The sequence below is a fragment of the Neltuma alba genome, unplaced genomic scaffold (assembly GCF_004799145.2).
Source record: "Neltuma alba isolate B1F8T4 unplaced genomic scaffold, ASM479914v2 tig00012002_pilon, whole genome shotgun sequence".
Classification (NCBI taxonomy): domain Eukaryota; kingdom Viridiplantae; phylum Streptophyta; class Magnoliopsida; order Fabales; family Fabaceae; genus Neltuma; species Neltuma alba.
The window spans coordinates 137,561-156,722 of record NW_021636574.1 but is presented as its reverse complement, the minus strand read 5'-3'; the positions used below and the strand labels follow the sequence as shown (position 1 = coordinate 156,722).

Below are 19,162 nucleotides of genomic sequence, written 5' to 3'. Positions count from 1 at the left end.
AATTCTTTGACCAGTTATGGCACTAGTCATTAGTTGTTATTAGTTTGGTTTGGTTTTAATAAAAATGTTTTCTGCTCCCATTTTATTTTTTTCCTCTCCTCTTAAAAAGACCCATCCATTCCTCAAAATCCTTTTTTCTTTTGCCAACCCTCAAAATCTAACAGTAACAACAATGTCACGCAAACTAATTATCGAAACTCGTGGATAAAACGAAAGCCACGTAAGTCTTTTAATTCCAAATCGTAAATCTCCACAAAACTAAAATTACTACCTTTAGCCTTTAGTTATGATATATGGATCATATTTTAATTATTTTAATTTTCTTTCGGCGGAATAGATTATTTCTTTAATAATTCTAAAAAGCTCATTTTTTTTCCCTCACAAATCAGCCTTGCGTTCTCGCTACATGAAAGCCGACGTCGTAGTAGAAAAGGCAAAACTACCTGTGTGACCATGGATCTAAGAAGAAAAACAAAGAAGGAAGAGTGAATTCATTTACAGAAGAACCTATTCATTCTACAGCTTCGATCCGAGTCTTGAAGGACGTGATTCCACTGAGTCATTGAACCTTTTAATTAGCTACCAGTACAAAGTGGGCCGCGAGTTTGGGATCACTTTCATATCTATACAGATCGAGAGACCATTGAAGCACAGCCTTCTGCCCGGGGTCAAGAACATTGTCGTCCAGCTTCTCCAAAGAGGATTCTTTTTGTTGATCAGCAAGCACTTTCTGTTTTTTGTTGATCATCTTCTAATCGTAACTTCGAAGCTTCTTCAATTGTTCTTCCTCTTGCTGAAATTTAAGTCTAGGCGCTTCCTCTTCTAATCATCGTTGTGACTCCAAAGCTTCTTCAAGTTGTTTTTCCTCTTCTTCTTGTTGTAATATTTTTTGGGTGTGCCATCCTATATTAATTGGGAATGTGGGAAGATGAAAATAAATTGAGCATTAATCATGGACAGATTTTCCTATTATTATTAGGAATAGGAAAATCAAATATTAAAGAGTTTTAATGTCATAAATGGATTTTCAATGTCTTAAAGATTGAGTATTTGAAAATTCTTAATGGGTATTTATTATTTTAATGTGTTGAAAAGTTCAAATATCAAACGGTGGAAGGTTCTAAATAAAAACGGTAGGTTTTTATTGCACTTAAAGTGCCAAACGGGTTTCAAGACATTTAAACGTGTTGAAGCAATTTGAACTCAGTATGGTCCATTCAAATATCTTCAATGTACTAACCGATCATATATTAAATAATGTTTTGGAAATAGTGAACGGATTCTCCATTTACTTCCAATATCCATAATATTGCAACGTCCATAAAATTGATGGCATGCATTCAATTTATAAAACTAGCGGTTTAATGTGAAAAGGAGGCTGCCAACGTTTAAAATATGAGGCCTATAAAAGGGTGTTTCAGTCTTAGGTTTTACATACAGCTCTAGAGTTTTCAAGCTCCTCTCTTCCCTTTCTTGTGTGTTCTCTTACCTGCTGAGTTTACTACTATCTTCTGCTGTTCTGCTCATCCTGTTTTACAGGAATGATCCGTTTAATCCCAAGGAGTGTCACATCCTTATCTACCGGTGGTTGTAGAATAACTTTTAAAGACAGTGTCTTTAGGACTCGGATTAACTATTTATTTTGCAGGTGCTGCTGCGAACACTTCTGACAGAATTTTTAAGTCTAGCTTCCTCTACAAATCGTTGTTGTAACTCCAGAGCTTCTTGAAGTTGTTTCATGTCTTCTTCTGCTTGAACTTCAAGTCTAGCTTCCTCTTCTAATCGTCGTTGTAACTCCAAAGCTTCTTCAAGTTGTTTGTCTTCATCGTCTAACTGTCCTTGTGACTCCAAAGTTTCAAGTTTTCCCCCCTTCTTCCTCTTCTACGTGTTCCAAGTCATCAGTAATAGTAGAAAAAGGAATGGAATCGTGGTCATCATTATGCACAGTAGTGGACAAATTCCGACATTCATGACCCTACCTTCGAATCCTTTGTTTTTCTCTTTTGTTTACGGGTTTTCTTATTTGTTGTTTTCTTCGTATGTTTTGCACTATCACTTCCTCTTTCCTTAAGGCTTTTCTCTGAATCATAAGCAAGCTGGGCTAAAATTGTTCTTGCTGCATCATACTCCTTCATCGCCTCTTTCCCAACCAAATCTTCCACATGTGCCTGAAAAGAGTATAACAAGAAGAAAGAGAGTGATGGGAATCAGAAAAGAAATAGAAGATTCCAAGACAATTTAAAGATTTTTGGGAGTGGAGAAGGGTGGAATGGGTTAGAGTGTTTATGTGGATAGCCTTTAACAATAGACTTCTTACTAATGCTTGGAGGAGTTCTTGGGCTAACACTTCGCCTTTATGTTTGCATTGTAACTGTGAGATAGAAGATGGTATGCATATTTTACGGTACTGTTCTTATGCTGGAAAAGTTTGGTTGGATTTGGTATCATCCTCAATTTTTTGCAGCTGATAGAAGGGATTGGTTTGCTCTGAATCTGAAGAAGGATATGGGCAGATACTCTGATGATAGTTGGGACCTTATGTGGGGAATTACCATCTGGAGGTTATGGTTATGGCGCAACAGTGTGACTTTCAATAGTGATTCCCAAGAACCTACGGAACTGGTGAATATGATTCTGCACTCACAAAAACATTATGTGCAGGTGAAAGAATTTAATTCTACAAACACAAGGCAGAATCCCCATCATTCTTTGTTGTGGCAACCACCAAGCTCGGGATGGGTCAATTTGAATGGAGATGGTGCTATGACATCTGTAAACATGAGAGCTGGATATGGAGGAGTATTAAGAGACAGCACTGGTTGTTGGATAGCTGGGTTTACTCATCATCTAGGAGTCTGTGGTGCCTATGAAGCTGAAGAGTGGGCAGTGTTTAAGGGTCTCTCATTTGCTTGAGAATTGGGATTCAATAGGATGATTCTAGAATCAGATAATCTCCCATTGATTGAGCTGTTGGAAGGCAGTAGAAACGAAGTAAATGGCAGCTTGGTTTTTCTGCAAATTCAAAATCTCCTGAGAAAACCTTGGGAGTTACAGTTTCACTACGTCCCAGGTGAGAGGAATCAATTAACTGATGCCTTAGCCAAATATGGGCTATCAAGGTCTACAATTTTGTATGGCTGCCCGCTGCACTTAAGGACAATAGTGGATAGAGGATAGAGCGTGTAGGGGATTAACTTCCCCTTGGTTTGGCAACTTTATTTTGGGCTTAGCCCTTGGTGTAACCAAAAAGACAAAAAAGACAAAAACGAATGAATAATACACTATAACTGCCTCCCTCCCAATCCGGTGCTTCTAGGTCAGTGGCACAGGGTAACTTAAGCACACAAGAAGCTCATCCCTGTCCTGAGATGGCGAAAGTGGGTCGGATGAAGCTCGGGTCACAAGGCTTGGAGGTTTCGGCCCAGGGACTTGGGTGCAGGGATCTCTCTGCTCCCGGCAAGCCCGAGCCCGACATGGTCGCTCTGATCCGCCACGCCATCCAAAGCGGTGTCACATTTCTCGACACCTCCGATTTTTACTTCCGTAACGCTAATGAAATTTTTCTCGGAAAGGTATGATCGATACCAACTTCACAGTTCATTCTGTTGCTTCTTCGTGTTTGCTCGGTCTGATTCTATGACGAACTGTGTGGGGATTTCTTCGGACAGGCGTTGAAGGGAGACGTGAGGGAGAAAGTTGAATTGGCCTCCAAATTCGGACTCACCTTTGCCAATGGCAAGCTTGATATCCATGGCGATCCTGCATACGTTAGAGCGGCTTGTGAGGCCAGCTTGAAGAGACTGGACGTCAGTTGCGTTGACCTCTATTACCAGCATCGTGTTGATAATCGTGTGCCTATTGAAGTCACGGTCCGTCCTTTTTTTGCTTTTGATATTCTTTTCTCTGGGTAACTTACAGTTTTCCCGTCCGGTTTGTGTTATCTAAGCATTTTACTTACAATTTGAACTTGTTGCTTTGTTCCTGGGGAATTGTCGGATTAACATAGACATTTGATTTAAATAGTGTGTGTTAAAATTAAACTTTTTTATCATTGCAGCTTTCATATACTGATTTGGACCAAATTGTTAAGCATTGTTTGGGATTGTGGAAGCTTTACAATAATGGTTCTTGGTTCTAGCTTTCGATAATTTGTTAGTTATGAAGAATGATATTGTGATATTACTTTTCTTACAAGGCTTCCACCTTCTTGAACACTTTTCTCACAATTACTCACCTCTGTTTTATTGTGATATTACTTTTCTTACAAGGCTTCCACCTTCTTGAACACTTTTCTCACAATTACTCACCTCTGTTTTTCACTCATGTTTTGGATATTTTGACTATTCAGCAGTTGTTTCGGCTGAAAGATGTGATGCAGTTTGATAATTTTTAATGTTTAGATTTTTGGTGACTTCAGGTGGAAAACCAATTTAATGCCGTAAGTGTAAGAAAACAGGGTCTTAATGGTTTCTTTGAAATGTCACTTTGATATTTAGCTATGTGCTTATAACTACTAATCTCTCTTCACCTTACCTGAGTTCTGAATATGAAGGCGTGATATTTGGTCCTAGAAGTATGTTTACTTTGGCATCATGGTGCTAGAAATTTGTTATTTGCAGAATGGGGCAATGGAACTTTTGGCTATTCATGTGTGGCTTAGTTATCGATTTGGTCCCTCAAGGCTTTTTTTTTTTTTTTTTTTTTTAATTTAAGGTCAGGAGTCCCTCAAGTTTTATTTTATCAATGTAGTCCTTTATGTTTTATGAAGTTATCATGTTGTCAATGTAGAACACCGATTGTCGACAGTTTTGAGAATTTGTCAATAGTTTTGAAAGTTTTTGTTTTCTCCTTGACAGCATATCTTTGCTTATCTGTATGATCTAAAATTATTAACTTATTTCTGCATTGTTTACTCTAAGATTGGGGAACTCAAGAAACTTGTTGAGGAGGGAAAAGTTAAATATATTGGTTTGTCTGAGGCCTCAGCTTCAACAATTAGAAGAGCACATTCTGTTCATCCTATAACAGCTGTGCAATTGGAGTGGTCCTTATGGGCAAGAGATGTGGAGGAAGATATAGTTCCAACTTGCAGGTGAAATTTGAAACGGACGACAATTCTATTTTATAATATTCATATTTTCCTCTCTATTGGAGCTTTTGATTATCAGTTATCATATAATTTTGTGACCTCTAATTTTGCATATATGATGTTCTTAGGGAGCTAGGCATTGGAATTGTAGCATACAGTCCTCTTGGGCGAGGATTCTTTACATCAGGAGCGAAGGTGGTTGAAAGCTTTTCAGAAAATGATTTTCGAAAGGTTTGTGTTTATTCTTATGCAATATAGTTGCATTTGTTATAATAAACTAGCCTAGCTTCTACCGGTAATTCCTTCATTTTTTAATCAATCATTGTCTGAAATTTCAAGGTCTCTGAATGTGAGAGTCAACCATAGAGTTAGCTATTTCTGACCCTGATTTTTACGTAGAAACTTACAATTACAGTGACTGAATGATAAATGAATGCCATCGCGAAATTAGTTGATTATCTAAATTAAATGTGTGCGTGTGTGTATCATCAATTCAATAAACTTTATGTAGTGGTTTTCCCCTCTCCTCCTGACTACCCTCAGATTCTTCTCCTTTTTAACATGCCAAAATCATTCTACTTCTCACGTTTGGATTACTTTTGACTTGTGATATGGCAAAATCATTCTCCCAGAGGATTGTTGCTATAAAGAAATCTTTGAGTTGGCAAAATAATCTTGAAGAACAACGATAAACGTATGCACCTCTGACTAGTTAAATATCATATTTTGCCCATAATTAGCAATGTCCATTATTGATTGATTGAAATCTAGATGTAATTTTATTGAATTCTGTATTCAAACATTTTGGGGATATGAAATGCATGAAACTTGCATCTTTATGCTCATAATCTGTTCTCTCTCGATCTCTTTCTAAGTTCACCATATATATTCACTTCTGTGTCGGATTGTAATCCAATTTTCTTTTATGCATATATTTTGACTTCATTGCAGCGTCTCCCTAGATTCCAACCTGGAAACCTGGAGCACAATAATATTGTATTTGAGAGGGTCAGTGAAATGGCTAAAAGAAAGGGATGCAGTAATTCCCAGTTAGCATTGGCCTGGCTTCATCATCAGGGAAACGATGTGTGCCCTATTCCTGGAACTACTAAAATTGAGAACTTCAATCAAAATATTGGGGCTTTGTCAATTAAACTCACTCCACAAGAATTGGCAGAGCTTGAGTCTTTTGTTGCTGCTGATGCCATTAAAGGAGATAGAGCTGCTGTTGGATCAGCTCCATGGCAGCACTCTGACACTCCCCAACTTTCTTCTTGGCTAGCTGCAAAATGAATTATGTTCCTTGTACCATCTATTATGTATCATAGGAATAAACTAAAGATTTGGGAATAGAAGTTGGCCGATTTAATGAGAATTTGGCCCATGCCCAATGATGGTGTGGTTTTGATCTCATTGTCAGTGTATGAATTTTATTGGTGGGTAATTTATAAGCATCTATGTATGCATTCATGTAAATCTATGATGTTTTGAATTTAACATATTAAAGTATTAATATTTTAATAAAAAGCACCCTTAAAACTTTGGTTTTAATTTGAGGAAGTTACTTTGATTGTGAAGTTAATATTTTAATTAACTATATCTCTGCGATTTATGATTTTTTTTTTCAAACTATTCATATTGCTGACACATGTTATGGAAGTTTCTAAGGTTTGATAGGAATGATTAAGAGATTATTTTAGAAAAATTCATACACATTCTTAACAAATAAATAATTGGAAGAATCTCCAAAAAATATGTTTAAATTTCAAAATTTTAGATCAGTTTTGTTTACTATTTTTTTAATAAGAATTAACAATATTTAAAAAGTAAATGATAACATATTTTTACAATCATTCCTAACTTGAGATTTTCAAATTTTAGAGGTATTTTTTTGAAATTGTTTCTAAATAATTTAACTAATTTTTTTAATATCTATAAATTAGTTATTTAGCTCATATGTTAAATGTTAAGTATTGAAGTGAGTTTTTTTTTTAAATGTTTTTTTAGTGGTCAATACTCACCAAAGTCAAAGGCACACGTAACATTTTACAAGCGAAAATTTACAATCAAGAATCATCGATTTGAGAGTATCATAATATATTTGTAAGAATTTATTGTAATTTGTAAATAATTCTCTTACTTGATTGCAAAAAAGGAATAAATTTCTTACTTGATACTTCTTTGTATTTTTTTTTTTTGTATAACTCAAGGTATCATCAGATCACTTTAGATTTTAGATTAATTTTTATGAAGCCGAGATGTGTTTTCTTTTTTCACGAGGGTGAGACTCTTTACCTGTTGCGGTGTTGCTCCTTCTTTGTAATTTTTTTTTAAAAAATTTTTTGCTCTCTTCTCCTACGCAGTCTTACAGAAGTTACTAAATCAAGAGCGTGGAGCCGTCTAAAACTATGAAATTGACGTGAAAAAATTTTGTTAAAAACAGACTCTTTCAATGATATTTATAAATATGTGTTTGGCAAGAAAATGATATTATAAATATTGAAATTCGTACTAAGCTATGCGAATGCCTGTGAGACAACTTTAATTAATCCCATTCTTTTTGTTTTTTTTTTTTTTTCATAACTCACATACTCATCACACCTTCTATTAAGAACCAATTTGTAATTTGACTATTAATAAAATTTCAAAAGAGGGGTTGGCATCAGTTAGGCTACAACGTACCTCATTTCCTTTTGTCATCTACAAATTACAATTAGTGTAGAAGGGGAAAAAAAATAAAACAAAACCATGGAGCAACTAATAGTAAGTGACACATAAAAATGATTGACAAAAATATTTTTGTTCAAATTGGCTTCATGGCAATGATACCAATACATTGTTGAATTAATTACAAGAAATATAATTCTTTCATGCTAAGTTATAAGAAATCTAATTCTTTTTTTGTTTAAGCTGTATAAGAAATCTAATTCAATACCTTGCTAAATTTCAACAACTACATAATGTTCTATCTCCAATACCCAAAAAAAAAAAAGGGAAAAATTGTACCAATAGTCCATTATTTTTATAAAGGATCTTTTTCTTTCGTAACCTTAAGGTTGTTAACAAAAGATGCTAACATTGAAAATTTCAATATTAATAAAATATTCTCACATGATGATATGCTAAGCTTAATTTTCAAAAATAATAATAAGCAACACACAAAAATATTATTATTTGAGACTAAGAATGTTAAGGTTAGAGGAACGGAAGGATATATTATAAAAATTAAGCGATTAGATCGAAATCCTGTATAAAATTAGAGCATCAAACAAACACATTCATAAAAATTAATGTTGAACATGAAAAAATTCAGTTTGGATCCAAGCCAAGTCTTGATTTGTGGTGACAGAGCCATCGAGTCCTATGTGCGTAACATGCTTCACATCTGTGGGATACCCTATCTCCATTTCACCAGCTTTCATCTCCGCAATTTCATCTCTACGAACTGAAAAAATACTTACCACAAGATGATTCAATGATTTATCTACATATAGCTAGATAACTAATTTGCAAGTATTTAAAAAGTTAGTTAAGTTAATTATTTGTAATAAATTGATGTTACCTTTTCTAAAATACTTTTGTTAATTATGAACATTGGAACTATCTATTAATAGAGACTCCTTAATATATATAATTATTATAGAGATTATTTGGGAGAAAAATAGATAAATATGGATGCAAAGTACATCGGGGTCTTCCAACTGAGAAAAAGATAAATTGGAATCTTATATATAAGATCAAATTAGAGTCTTATATATAAAAATTTAGATTTTATAATGAGCCTAGCTTAAACAATAATACCTCCAGTCCTGAATATAAGAGTTAAATAACTAATTTATAAAATTAAAAAAATTAATTAAGATAGTTATTTACAATAACTAGATGCCATCTTCCTAAAATACTCCTATCAATCATATGCATTGAAATTACTATTTCATGAACTCATCAATATGTGCAATCACAATAAAGATTACTTGAGAGTAAAATGGATAAATATTGAAGACACAATAAACAATATAACTCATTTTCTCAAATTCCATTTTGCTGCATGAATCACTTCAAAGAAAAAACATACACAAGACGTTAATTAAACCTATCTATATGAACGATATATATAAAAGAAAATGAATAAAATATTGGGTCCCACTCACATAATGGATGAGAAAAAACTCTTGATTCTCCTTATGAGTCGATGTAGGCCACCAGTTATTTTAGGCTTTTGGAAAGCCACAAACCCAAATGATCCGTTGCTTTCTTCATTTCACGCCTATACCACTTTTCTTTTCTTCCTTGTCTTCCTTACACATATTACAAAATCTCAAATTACTCATGGTATAATTGCAGTATATAACTAGGTAGTTTGAAAATCATAGTGATTATTAAACCGGTCAAGATATTAATTCAAGAGCAAGTGGTTTAATCATGATTAAATGAGGGCCAACAGAATCATGAGTAGAATAATACAATTTATCTAAAATTAAAAAAAAATTATATATAACATTTGTGATTTAAAGAATGCCACTTTTTTCCTTCTACTTTTTTTAATTCAAAATGATGTCGTTTTATACTCAGCAAGTGAAAAAAATAATATGAAATTCAACGTGGTTTCAAAACTCTTGATCAGATCCATGAAGTGACTGGTTTGCCTGTTATCAGTCTGATCGGTCAATTCAAGTTGAATTTTAATATCATGATATAAAGCATACCGCAGAGTTGGCCTTGTGGCCTAGTGCACTTTACATAAAAATGTCAGCAAGATGAAACTTGTGTCTTCTGACCAGTAAGAGAGAATTTCATGATGCCAAGTCATAAAACTATTGCATGTATGTTGTCCATTACACAATAAACTGAACAAGATGTGCATACAAAAGACAAACAACGTTCAAAGAAAGATATTATTATGAAGATGATAATATGGGTTTAACTCACAAACATTTGACCTATTCCACCTTTGAGCAAGTAAATCAATGTTTGATCAAATTTAGAACTGTTTCAAGAAAAACGGTATATATTTAGTTCCAGGTGAAGGAAAGGCAAGATATATAGCGTTGATTTGTGCCCCAGCCAAATTTATTCCGTACATCTATTTATATATATATATATATATATATATATAGATAAAGGATTTATAAGCTATCAATCGTAAAATTTGAACTTAAGATTTCAATATTTGTTGTCAAATTAATTTATATATTTGCAAATGAACCTCGTATTTCATATATGAACAAATCGATAACTTGAAAGGAGGTTTTGATTAAAAGTGGGAGATTTTGTACGCAGATGGGATCTAATAGATATAAGAAAACTTAATCATATTTTAAATCAATAATACTGAAATTTAGATTAATATATACATAGATAGTGCTGAACGTCATATATTATAATGTTGTTACCAAAAAAAAAAGCTATAAGATGAATACAAAACAATAACTGAAATTACCTAATTCAAGACTCGAAGGGGAGGAACATGAGAAGGAAAATGGAAGAACAAGTAATCGTTCTATGCGGTCTCTCATTTCTTCTATGGTATTATGAATGGCTTCAATCCAAGACCTCACTGCATCTTCCAGTTATATATCTATTTATGGAGAAGGACTTAATTACAAGATTATGGCTTTAGGAGCAAGCTGGCTCGAATGATACCAATTACTTATTGCGCATTGAAGTTTGGTATGTTAGAGAAGAGGGGTATACATATTATAATAATGAAGTGGTTGTTAGAGTTGTTAAAACAGTTGATTAAACTGTGCAACTCAACCATTTTGTTCCTCCTTAAGAATATGTTTGGTAAGGTGGAGTTATTTTCAGACAAGTGGAAAAAGGGAGTGGCAAAGAGAGCTATGCTTGTAGGGGAATTAAAGCCAATTTTAAGCTACAAATGTGTTTGGTAGATAGCAAGAAATTATAAAGTGTTAGCTTATTATTTTGATTATGCTCCTGCTGATCCTAAATGTAAGAGTTAGATAATTAATTTGTTAATATTAAGAAAATAAATTAAATTAGTTCTTTGTAAGAAATTTGTATTGATTTTTTTAAAATATCCTTTTTAATAATCTACAATGGATACTAATCCCCGGATGAAGATTTTCGTTAATACACGCAATTAATAGGAAAAGTTAAGGAAAAAAGGAATTAACACTATTGTTAATATATGAACAAAATAATGATCTTCAACGTTTGAATTCATGCTTTGAATTCTTATGTTTAGCAAGCGCAACTCTTTTCTAGCTATATGCAATATATTTCATGTTGAAAACTTTTTACACATAGTTGAGGATAGGATATAAGTAGTTGAAGAAGAGTTATGCCTATTGAGAATGATTGCACCAAGTTCTTTCGGCTAAAAACAATTTTGCCAAATGAGGACTTTCCTTAGTTTCCCTTAAAAAAGGAGAAATTGGAGTCATTATTTTTTATCTATACTTCTAAGAGGTTTTAATTCTAGTCTTTATATTTTTAATGAGTTTTTATTTTAGTCTTTATATTTTAAAGATTTTTTATTTTGTTCTTCACATACGTAAATCCAAATCCTTATAAAATTATAAAGACTAACATTTTGGATGGGAAAAACTATAGGGACAAAAACCAAAGACTTGAAAGTTGAAACTGTAGAGACTAAGACAAAAATTCCATCAAGTTGTAAGCAATAACAAAAATATTATATTTAAATCCAAAACAAACTTTTTTTACTAATACTTTCATCTAAGAACATATGCCAAACAAAGTGGGTATGAATGACCTAGGCGCTATAATGGTACCAATAATCTCACCATAACAACAAGAATGTGTGTATGTGTTAAAAGCGTCATAAATACAATAGACTCTTTCATAATCCTTTAAAAGATCTCAAGTAGTAATGATTTTCCTATGTGAAATCAGATCCTCTCTAAATGATGCTCGCATCGCTTATGTACTACGATTTTTTTAATTATTTAAATAAATAATTAAACACGATTCACTTTTAGTTTTCATGAGTCATGATGAGCTTATTGATTTTTAAGAGTATTTTTTTTTTGTGGTTCTTATATTACTTTCATTATTCATCACCTAATTATCTGAAAAAAAAAGAGCCAATAATTGAAGCTGTCTTAACTTACGTGCCTATCCACATTCCACACCGATCGAGTAGGTTTCAAGGCAGTCCCGCAAATCAAATCCAAACACCACCATCAATTTTTCTTTCTACCCAAGTCAGCCTATTTTAGTACTAATTCTTCTTTCATATGTACACACTTCATTAAGAAAAAATATTGAATGGTTGAGATTCAATATTTTATAAATTCAATTTAGTTTTCAATTTTTTGTAGTCTACAGTGTTAGTTTGTTTAGATTAAATTTTGTTTATTTATTTTTATGTAACATTATAATTGTAATTTTATAAATTATTAAACCTAACCATTCATTTGATAATCTAGTGATGGGCATGGATGAGGAGGGAAAAAAAAGGAGGAAAAAAGACGAGGAAAGAATCCAAATTCAAGAAACACTAAGAAATAATAATTATGATTTGATTTATTGATTATCAAGTGGACACTTGGGAAGAGTTTTTTAGGAAATAAAAATAAAGACTTGAGAAAAAAAATTCAATTTGTGACACACTTAATAAGAAAAAATTAAATCAAACAACTTTTATACTAAGGGTGAGGCGGGTAATTTTGACTTGCTCTTTCCAATCTTGATTATAGGACAAAATTGCAAATTTCATATTTTCCCCAGATCTTGCCCCCCTTTTATTTATTGCTGCTCTTATTATATTTAATAAAGTTGGCATGCTTTTAATTTCAATATAAATTATTCTCTCTTATTTTTTATTCCATCCAAACAAAAAATAAGAGTTTCAAATAATTTTTTAGGATTACGTTGGTCGTTATAATTTGATCTAATTTTAGTTTTAGTCCTTGTAGTTTCAAATCATTAATTTTGATTTCTACGTTTTCATAAGGACTTAATCTGAATTTAAGGATAAAGACCAAAATCAAAACCTATTAAAAAATAAACTTAGACAAAAAAATTATAAACCTATAGAAATCAAAAACCAATAGTTTAAAATTCCAGGGATTAAAACTAAAAATTTAATCAAATGATGAGAACTAATAATGATATTGACTCCTTTTTTGTTTGATTATAAAACAAATTGGCTCATACATGATAACACAACATGCAAGACATGAGCAGCTATACAACAATAGGTGGAAACCATCTTTGCTTAGGTTTACAACACTTCACATATTGTCTGCAACTCTCTAGGCAGTTCCTGATAATTCTTTTATATATGCGCGTGTGTAATATTATGCAAGTTTGTGGGGGCAATAACTCCCACAAGATTTTTTAAATTTTTTTCCTTCATACAAATAATATAATTTCTAATTATACTTGACTTTGGCTTTCATATTTAGACATATTTATTGTCTACTTTATAGTTATCTTGTGCTCTAGCTAATTATCACTCAACCTTGCTTTAAAGAGAACAAAGAACATTTTGATTAATAACACAATAATCGCAATGGATACAATGAACTCTTCTAAGGGTTGAGATTACACATGATATAAGGACCTATTATGAACCTCCCCTTTTGATGTGGACTATGATCATCCATCACACTCAAAGCCACACAAGACCTCAAATCAACTACACCGTCCGTTCAAAATATTACTTCCGGTATTTAATATTCCTCTAATTCTAAATATAAGACCTATTTTGTAATGTAATTTGCATTACAAAATGGGTTTTATATTTAGGATTTAGGAGCAGAGGAGTATAAGATTTATCTAATTAATTTATGAAAATAAAAAAATCTAAATAAATCACTTAATTATATCATATATTACATTATCTCTTTGAAATACTTATGTGCATCATTAGATTATATATCAATTTATAAGTTAGATAAATTAGTTTGGAAAAAAAGATAAATATAAATACTTTAAAGAGAATTGTAATGAGGTACCAAAGAAAGATAATAATTATTATTAAGTCCAAATAACAAAAGAACATTTGTCATTTACTGCCTTAAAACTTGTTATTGTAAGCTGCTTTGTTATCACTAAGATTTTTTAGTAAGTATGTTCCTTACTTGAAACTTCACAGCAATTCCTTCAATAGTTTAAGCTAATTTATTTGGTTTTTCTAATGTTCTCAAATTAGTCATTTAAATATTATATTAAGGACAAGAGGTAGCGTAACATCTAATTAACTTATTTGTACAAATTAAGAAGATTAGTCAAATTAACTATTTATAAAAAAAGTGTTAATTTTTCTAAATTCTTCATATAATTATTTCCATTAGAAACTACTTCTTGATTAATATTGTTTAATATGTGTAAGAAGATTTTGGAAAAAGAATAATAAATTTGGAAGATATGGTAAATTAATATCCTATAATTAAGACTAGAAAACCTCGTCTCCTGGCTCTTATATTTGAAAGGTGAGTAGCATGTTTTTTTATGGTATCAAAGATGGGCTTAGCTAGCTTGACGTAGGCCCAATTTTGACAAGTTTGTGAGGCTTCGATTCTATGGTTTCTTTAATTTCTTAACATAAAAGTTAATATTATTATTCTTTGTTTTTTCTCTAATCAAGGAGATCTCAACTCTTAACTCTATTCTAATCCGACTTAACCACCATTAGGTATAGACTTCATAATCATATGATCCTATGATGAGTCAGATACACGTAACTTTATTTTATTTTATTTTAATTCTTTTCCCCGAAGACAGACAAACGGGTTTGCTTTTGTTTTTTGCGCCTTAAAAAATAAGAGTCAACTCCCGAAACAAACCAATAAAGATCTTACACGTGTCTCACCGTATTATTGAGCAACGCGAATCCAGCCTGTTCTTGCTTAGGAAGCACCTTCTCTGGATTTCTCTCATCATTAGTTGTCAAAATTTTTTTTTTTAAAAAAACGAAACTGTGAAATTATTTGTTTTATTATTTTAACGGTGAATGTTAGGTTCGCTTTAACAGTAACGAGTAAAATTGTTACGCTTTTAAATTTCTAAAATAAATTTGCAGTCACAAAATCTTTTAAGTGTCAAGCGTTTTCAAGATAATCTTGCAACTTAGTACTTAAAAGTTTTCTTATGTATATTATATCTAGTATGCTAATATTATTCTCAAATCACCTTTAATATCATAATCTTATTTATAGTTTATTGTATTGGATGCATAATATTAAAATGCTAAATACATCATAAATAAGATTAAAATATTAAAAAATAATACAAAGATATTGAATACTATTTTACTTTTGATATTTTACCAAAAAATTATGATATTTTAGGATTTGGAAGGTGGTTATACAGCTTTGAGCCTTCTGCTTTCGCACTTTCTGTTCCCTCATGAATGTGATGCGCAGAAGATTTTACATTAGGACGGATGTATGCTTCTCCCCAGAAATTTCTGTTAACGCAAAGCCAGTCTGTTCATGCTTAAAAGTCGATCACTTCTCTCTGACGTGGCTCCCGTCTCTGCCGTCCATCTTCCGCCCACAATTCACAGCCACGTGTATGTCGCCGACAATAACAAAAAAGAAAAAGGAAAAATAAAAAAAGCTCACCAGTTTACTTACAGCCGTCGCGGAACCACATTCCATTCTGACAAGACGCCTTCCTTCCAATTTCCTTCTCTTTCTGGCATTCCAATCAGACTCCACTATCAAACCCTCACTTTTGATTTTCAACTATTCAGTTTTATCGAGAGCTTCATTGGCTTTGGCGGCGTTACTTTGGATGAATCGAGCAATGGAGGTACCAAGAAGTGTGGCTCTATTGGTTCTTCTTGCTCTGGTATCGGTGGTTGCGAATGCGGACGAGTCTAATACGAAGCCTCTGGTGAAATATCACAAGGGGAAGAAGCTCTGTGACAAAGGGTGGGAATGTAAGGGATGGTCCATTTATTGTTGTAATCTGACGATCACTGATTACTTCCAGACCTATCAGTTTGAGAATCTCTTTGCTAAGCGGAATTCGCCTGTGGCTCACGCTGTTGGTTTCTGGGACTATCATTCTTTCATTACTGCTGCTTCTGTTTACGAGCCTTTGGGATTTGGTACCACCGGAAACAAGACCACGCAAATGAAGGAGATTGCCGCGTTCCTGGGTCATGTTGGCAGCAAAACCTCCTGTGAGTGTCGATCTTTGGTCCTTTTTTCTGTCTTTATTTGGATTTCTATTTTGTCATAATTTGCTTGTGTTGTGCTTGTGTGTTGGCTTTTTTTTTTTTTTTTCGGTGATTTGGTGTGGACTTCTGTTTGGTTTGAGAAACTGTTCGAAAGGGGGAAAACATTGGTAGTCTGGCTTTTGTTTCTGTGATGTCAAGGAGAGCACTGAAATCTGCTCCCAGATGAGGGATTTTCAGTGCAATTGGCAGAAATTTTTTTAGTTTGGAACGACTTAAATGAGCCTTGACTGTACATTTTTTGGTTAAAAGATGATCACATTGGTTAGCGTTGTGTATTGGAGGAGGTTCCAATCCTCGATGTGAAGATAAATGGGATCATTGGGGTAAACTAAATGATTTTTTTATTTTCTTTTTGTATTTTTATACTTAGATTGTTTATGTAGATATGTAGAGTTGATGCTTTTGTGGTCTATTCTCATATGGGTCCTTTTCTTCGCGACTAAACTAAAATGTGGGAATACTGAATTTCAATATATCTATCTCTGCTTAACATTTCCGTCTACATCTCATTGTTAGAGACCAATGAGGTAAAATCATTCCTTGAATTCACCCAAGAAAATAAAAAGAAGAAATTTATTCGTTGCAATGTTTGTTGAGATTTGAACTATTGTTTTTATATGTATCTGTTTTGCCCTTCTGTATTTTCAGTTCTCGTGGCTAGAGTAGAATTTCATGTCCCCCATTTCTTGTAATATTTATTTCCTTGTCATGAAATTAATTTTACCAAAAACATATCCCAGGTGGTTATGGAGTGGCCACTGGAGGACCTTTTGCCTGGGGTCTTTGTTACAATCATGAAATGAGTCCAAGTCAGTCATACTGTGATGACTACTTCAAATACACCTATCCCTGTGCTCCTGGTGCCCAATACTATGGCCGTGGTGCAATTCCCCTTTACTGGTATGTCTTAGCCCCTAGAAGTAGAATAACCTTTTTCTCATTCTTGATTATGCCTGATGTACTATTCACTCTTTGTTTAGTTGTGTGATGGTAGATGACCATACTTAAGAGCTGTATTAGGTAAGGAATGGTGCTTTTATGTGTTCTGGGCAGCATGAGCCGAATGAGGAGGCTGCTAGAGGGGTTTTCTAGAATGAATTGGTTAGGCCGCAATGGGTAAATAGGGGGCTAATAGAGAGGGAGGAGAATTCTAGAGTGAGAAGAGATTGGAGTTATGTTGCTTATTTCTGCTTTTTTCTATGATAATTTCGTATGGAGACTTGGGTTCCTGCACTTTAATGAACTTAGGGATGCCATCCGTGTTTTCATTCCATCTATGTTATTTCCTAATTGACTTTAATGAACTTTCATGATAGTCTTGTGAAGCTAATATCAGGGTTAATTTCCTAATTGACTCAGGGAACTTCAAAAACAAATCTGAATGTAACTCAGATGTGAATAGGTTATTATTTCTAATTACTGATGGTTAAATTATGAATTAACCTATTTGGATAATTACATTTTCCATATCTATGAGTAGTGACTAGGACCAAGGAGAACTAGGTGAACCATGAGACCATTTTCTAGGTCATGGAATTGCTGCCTGTATTTACAAAAATCCTTTACCATTTTATGGTTATTATTGATTCGAATCCTTTCAGGGGGTTTCATCTATTGAGCTTTTAGGATTACTTCAATGTGCATGTATACGTAGCTATGATGGCATATTGAAACACGCAGATATCATTTTCCTTGTTGAATGTTGTTGTGCTTTCATGTTGGTCCCGTACAGGAACTACAACTATGGTGAAACTGGAGAAGCATTGAAGACAGATTTACTGAACCATCCAGAATATTTAGAGCAGAATGCAACTCTTGCCTTCCAGGCCGCAATCTGGAGGTGGATGACCCCAATTAAAAAGAAGCAACCCTCGGCACATGATGTAATCGTTGGGAGCTGGAAGCCGACCAAGAACGACACTTTGGAGAAGCGGATTCCTGGGTTTGGCACTACAATGAACATTCTCTACGGTGATTCTGTTTGTGGAAAAGGCGAAATTGACTCAATGAACAACATCATCTCGCATTACCTATATTATCTTGACCTCCTAGGTGTTGGTCGAGAGGACGCAGGGCCTAATGATGTGCTAACGTGTGCTGAGCAAGTTGCTTTCAATCCATCTTCTTCAGCTTCTTCTTGAACTTCGTGGTACGAATCAAAGGGCATATGTCGAGAGTGCCTCTTCGGAAGTGGGTGATGATCGAGAGTTTTTGCAAGGTACCTTCTAGAAATAATAATTCTTTGTTGCATTTATTGTGTGGGTATTGTCATGTAAAAAGCAGAGTATTTAACAGAAAATCTAGATATGCTAGATATTAAGTTATGGACCTATTATGTGTTGTCATCTATATACCCTTTTATTTACAATAATGTAATAATAATTTTGAGATAACTAGTTGTTGTCCCTTGTCAAATCTGGTGACACATGCGATTACAAGGGACTAGGTAATTTTCACCTTGTATTTGACAATTAAAATTTAGAAATGCTACTCACCTGTATAATGGGACTAGAAACCACAAGAACGTAATTTTTAATAATATATACAAAGATAGGATTCAAAAGCTCATGAAATAAGTGTCATTCCTATCATTTCATGTGAATTGTTAATTTACAAGTAATTGCAATTTTAGGTTGGGTTTAAACTGCCCATTTTGTCTTCCAATTTTAATATTTATTTTAAAAATAGAAATACAATTTAGATAATTTATCAACTGTTAATTTACAAGTAATTGCAATTTCAAAGAAAAATGAAATTTCAAGATTTGAATATTGAGTATTGCTAAACCCATAAAGAAAATCGACCAAACGAATTTTAATTTAGACATTATTGTTGAATAATGGTTAATTCATTACTTGTCGGATCGAAATATGAAAGGGCGACTCTAATTA

The 19,162-nt window shown here is 33.2% G+C and overlaps 2 protein-coding genes across 2 annotated transcripts; both read left to right on the top strand.

The window, feature by feature from the left end:
- The first annotated feature begins 3,368 nt into the window (after positions 1-3,368).
- Positions 3,369-6,616, top strand: LOC114720868 (probable aldo-keto reductase 2). The gene is made up of 5 exons (XM_028906591.1): positions 3,369-3,572; positions 3,669-3,869; positions 4,920-5,092; positions 5,218-5,320; positions 6,041-6,616. Exons 1-5 carry the CDS (start codon positions 3,369-3,371, stop codon positions 6,380-6,382), a joined length of 1,023 nt encoding a protein of 340 aa, XP_028762424.1. The 3' UTR covers positions 6,383-6,616.
- Positions 6,617-15,697: 9,081 nt separating this feature from the next.
- Positions 15,698-18,664, top strand: LOC114720854 (chitinase-like protein 1). The gene is made up of 3 exons (XM_028906570.1): positions 15,698-16,214; positions 17,012-17,171; positions 18,004-18,664. The coding sequence occupies exons 1-3, from the start codon at positions 15,821-15,823 to the stop codon at positions 18,410-18,412; spliced, it is 963 nt and encodes a 320-aa protein (XP_028762403.1). The 5' UTR covers positions 15,698-15,820; the 3' UTR covers positions 18,413-18,664.
- The last annotated feature ends 498 nt before the right edge of the window (positions 18,665-19,162 follow it).

Excerpts from the sequence above, each read along its gene's own strand:
- LOC114720868 (XM_028906591.1), top strand. The coding sequence starts at position 3,369 with ATGGCGAAAGTGGGTCGGATGAAGCTCGGGTCACAAGGCTTGGAGGTT. Across the intron at positions 5,093-5,217 it reads GATATAGTTCCAACTTGCAG|GGAGCTAGGCATTGGAATTG; the intron begins GTGAAATTTGAA and ends TGATGTTCTTAG. Across the intron at positions 5,321-6,040 it reads CAGAAAATGATTTTCGAAAG|CGTCTCCCTAGATTCCAACC; the intron begins GTTTGTGTTTAT and ends ACTTCATTGCAG.
- LOC114720854 (XM_028906570.1), top strand. The coding sequence starts at position 15,821 with ATGAATCGAGCAATGGAGGTACCAAGAAGTGTGGCTCTATTGGTTCTT. Across the intron at positions 16,215-17,011 it reads TGTTGGCAGCAAAACCTCCT|GTGGTTATGGAGTGGCCACT; the intron begins GTGAGTGTCGAT and ends AACATATCCCAG. Across the intron at positions 17,172-18,003 it reads GGTGCAATTCCCCTTTACTG|GAACTACAACTATGGTGAAA; the intron begins GTATGTCTTAGC and ends GGTCCCGTACAG.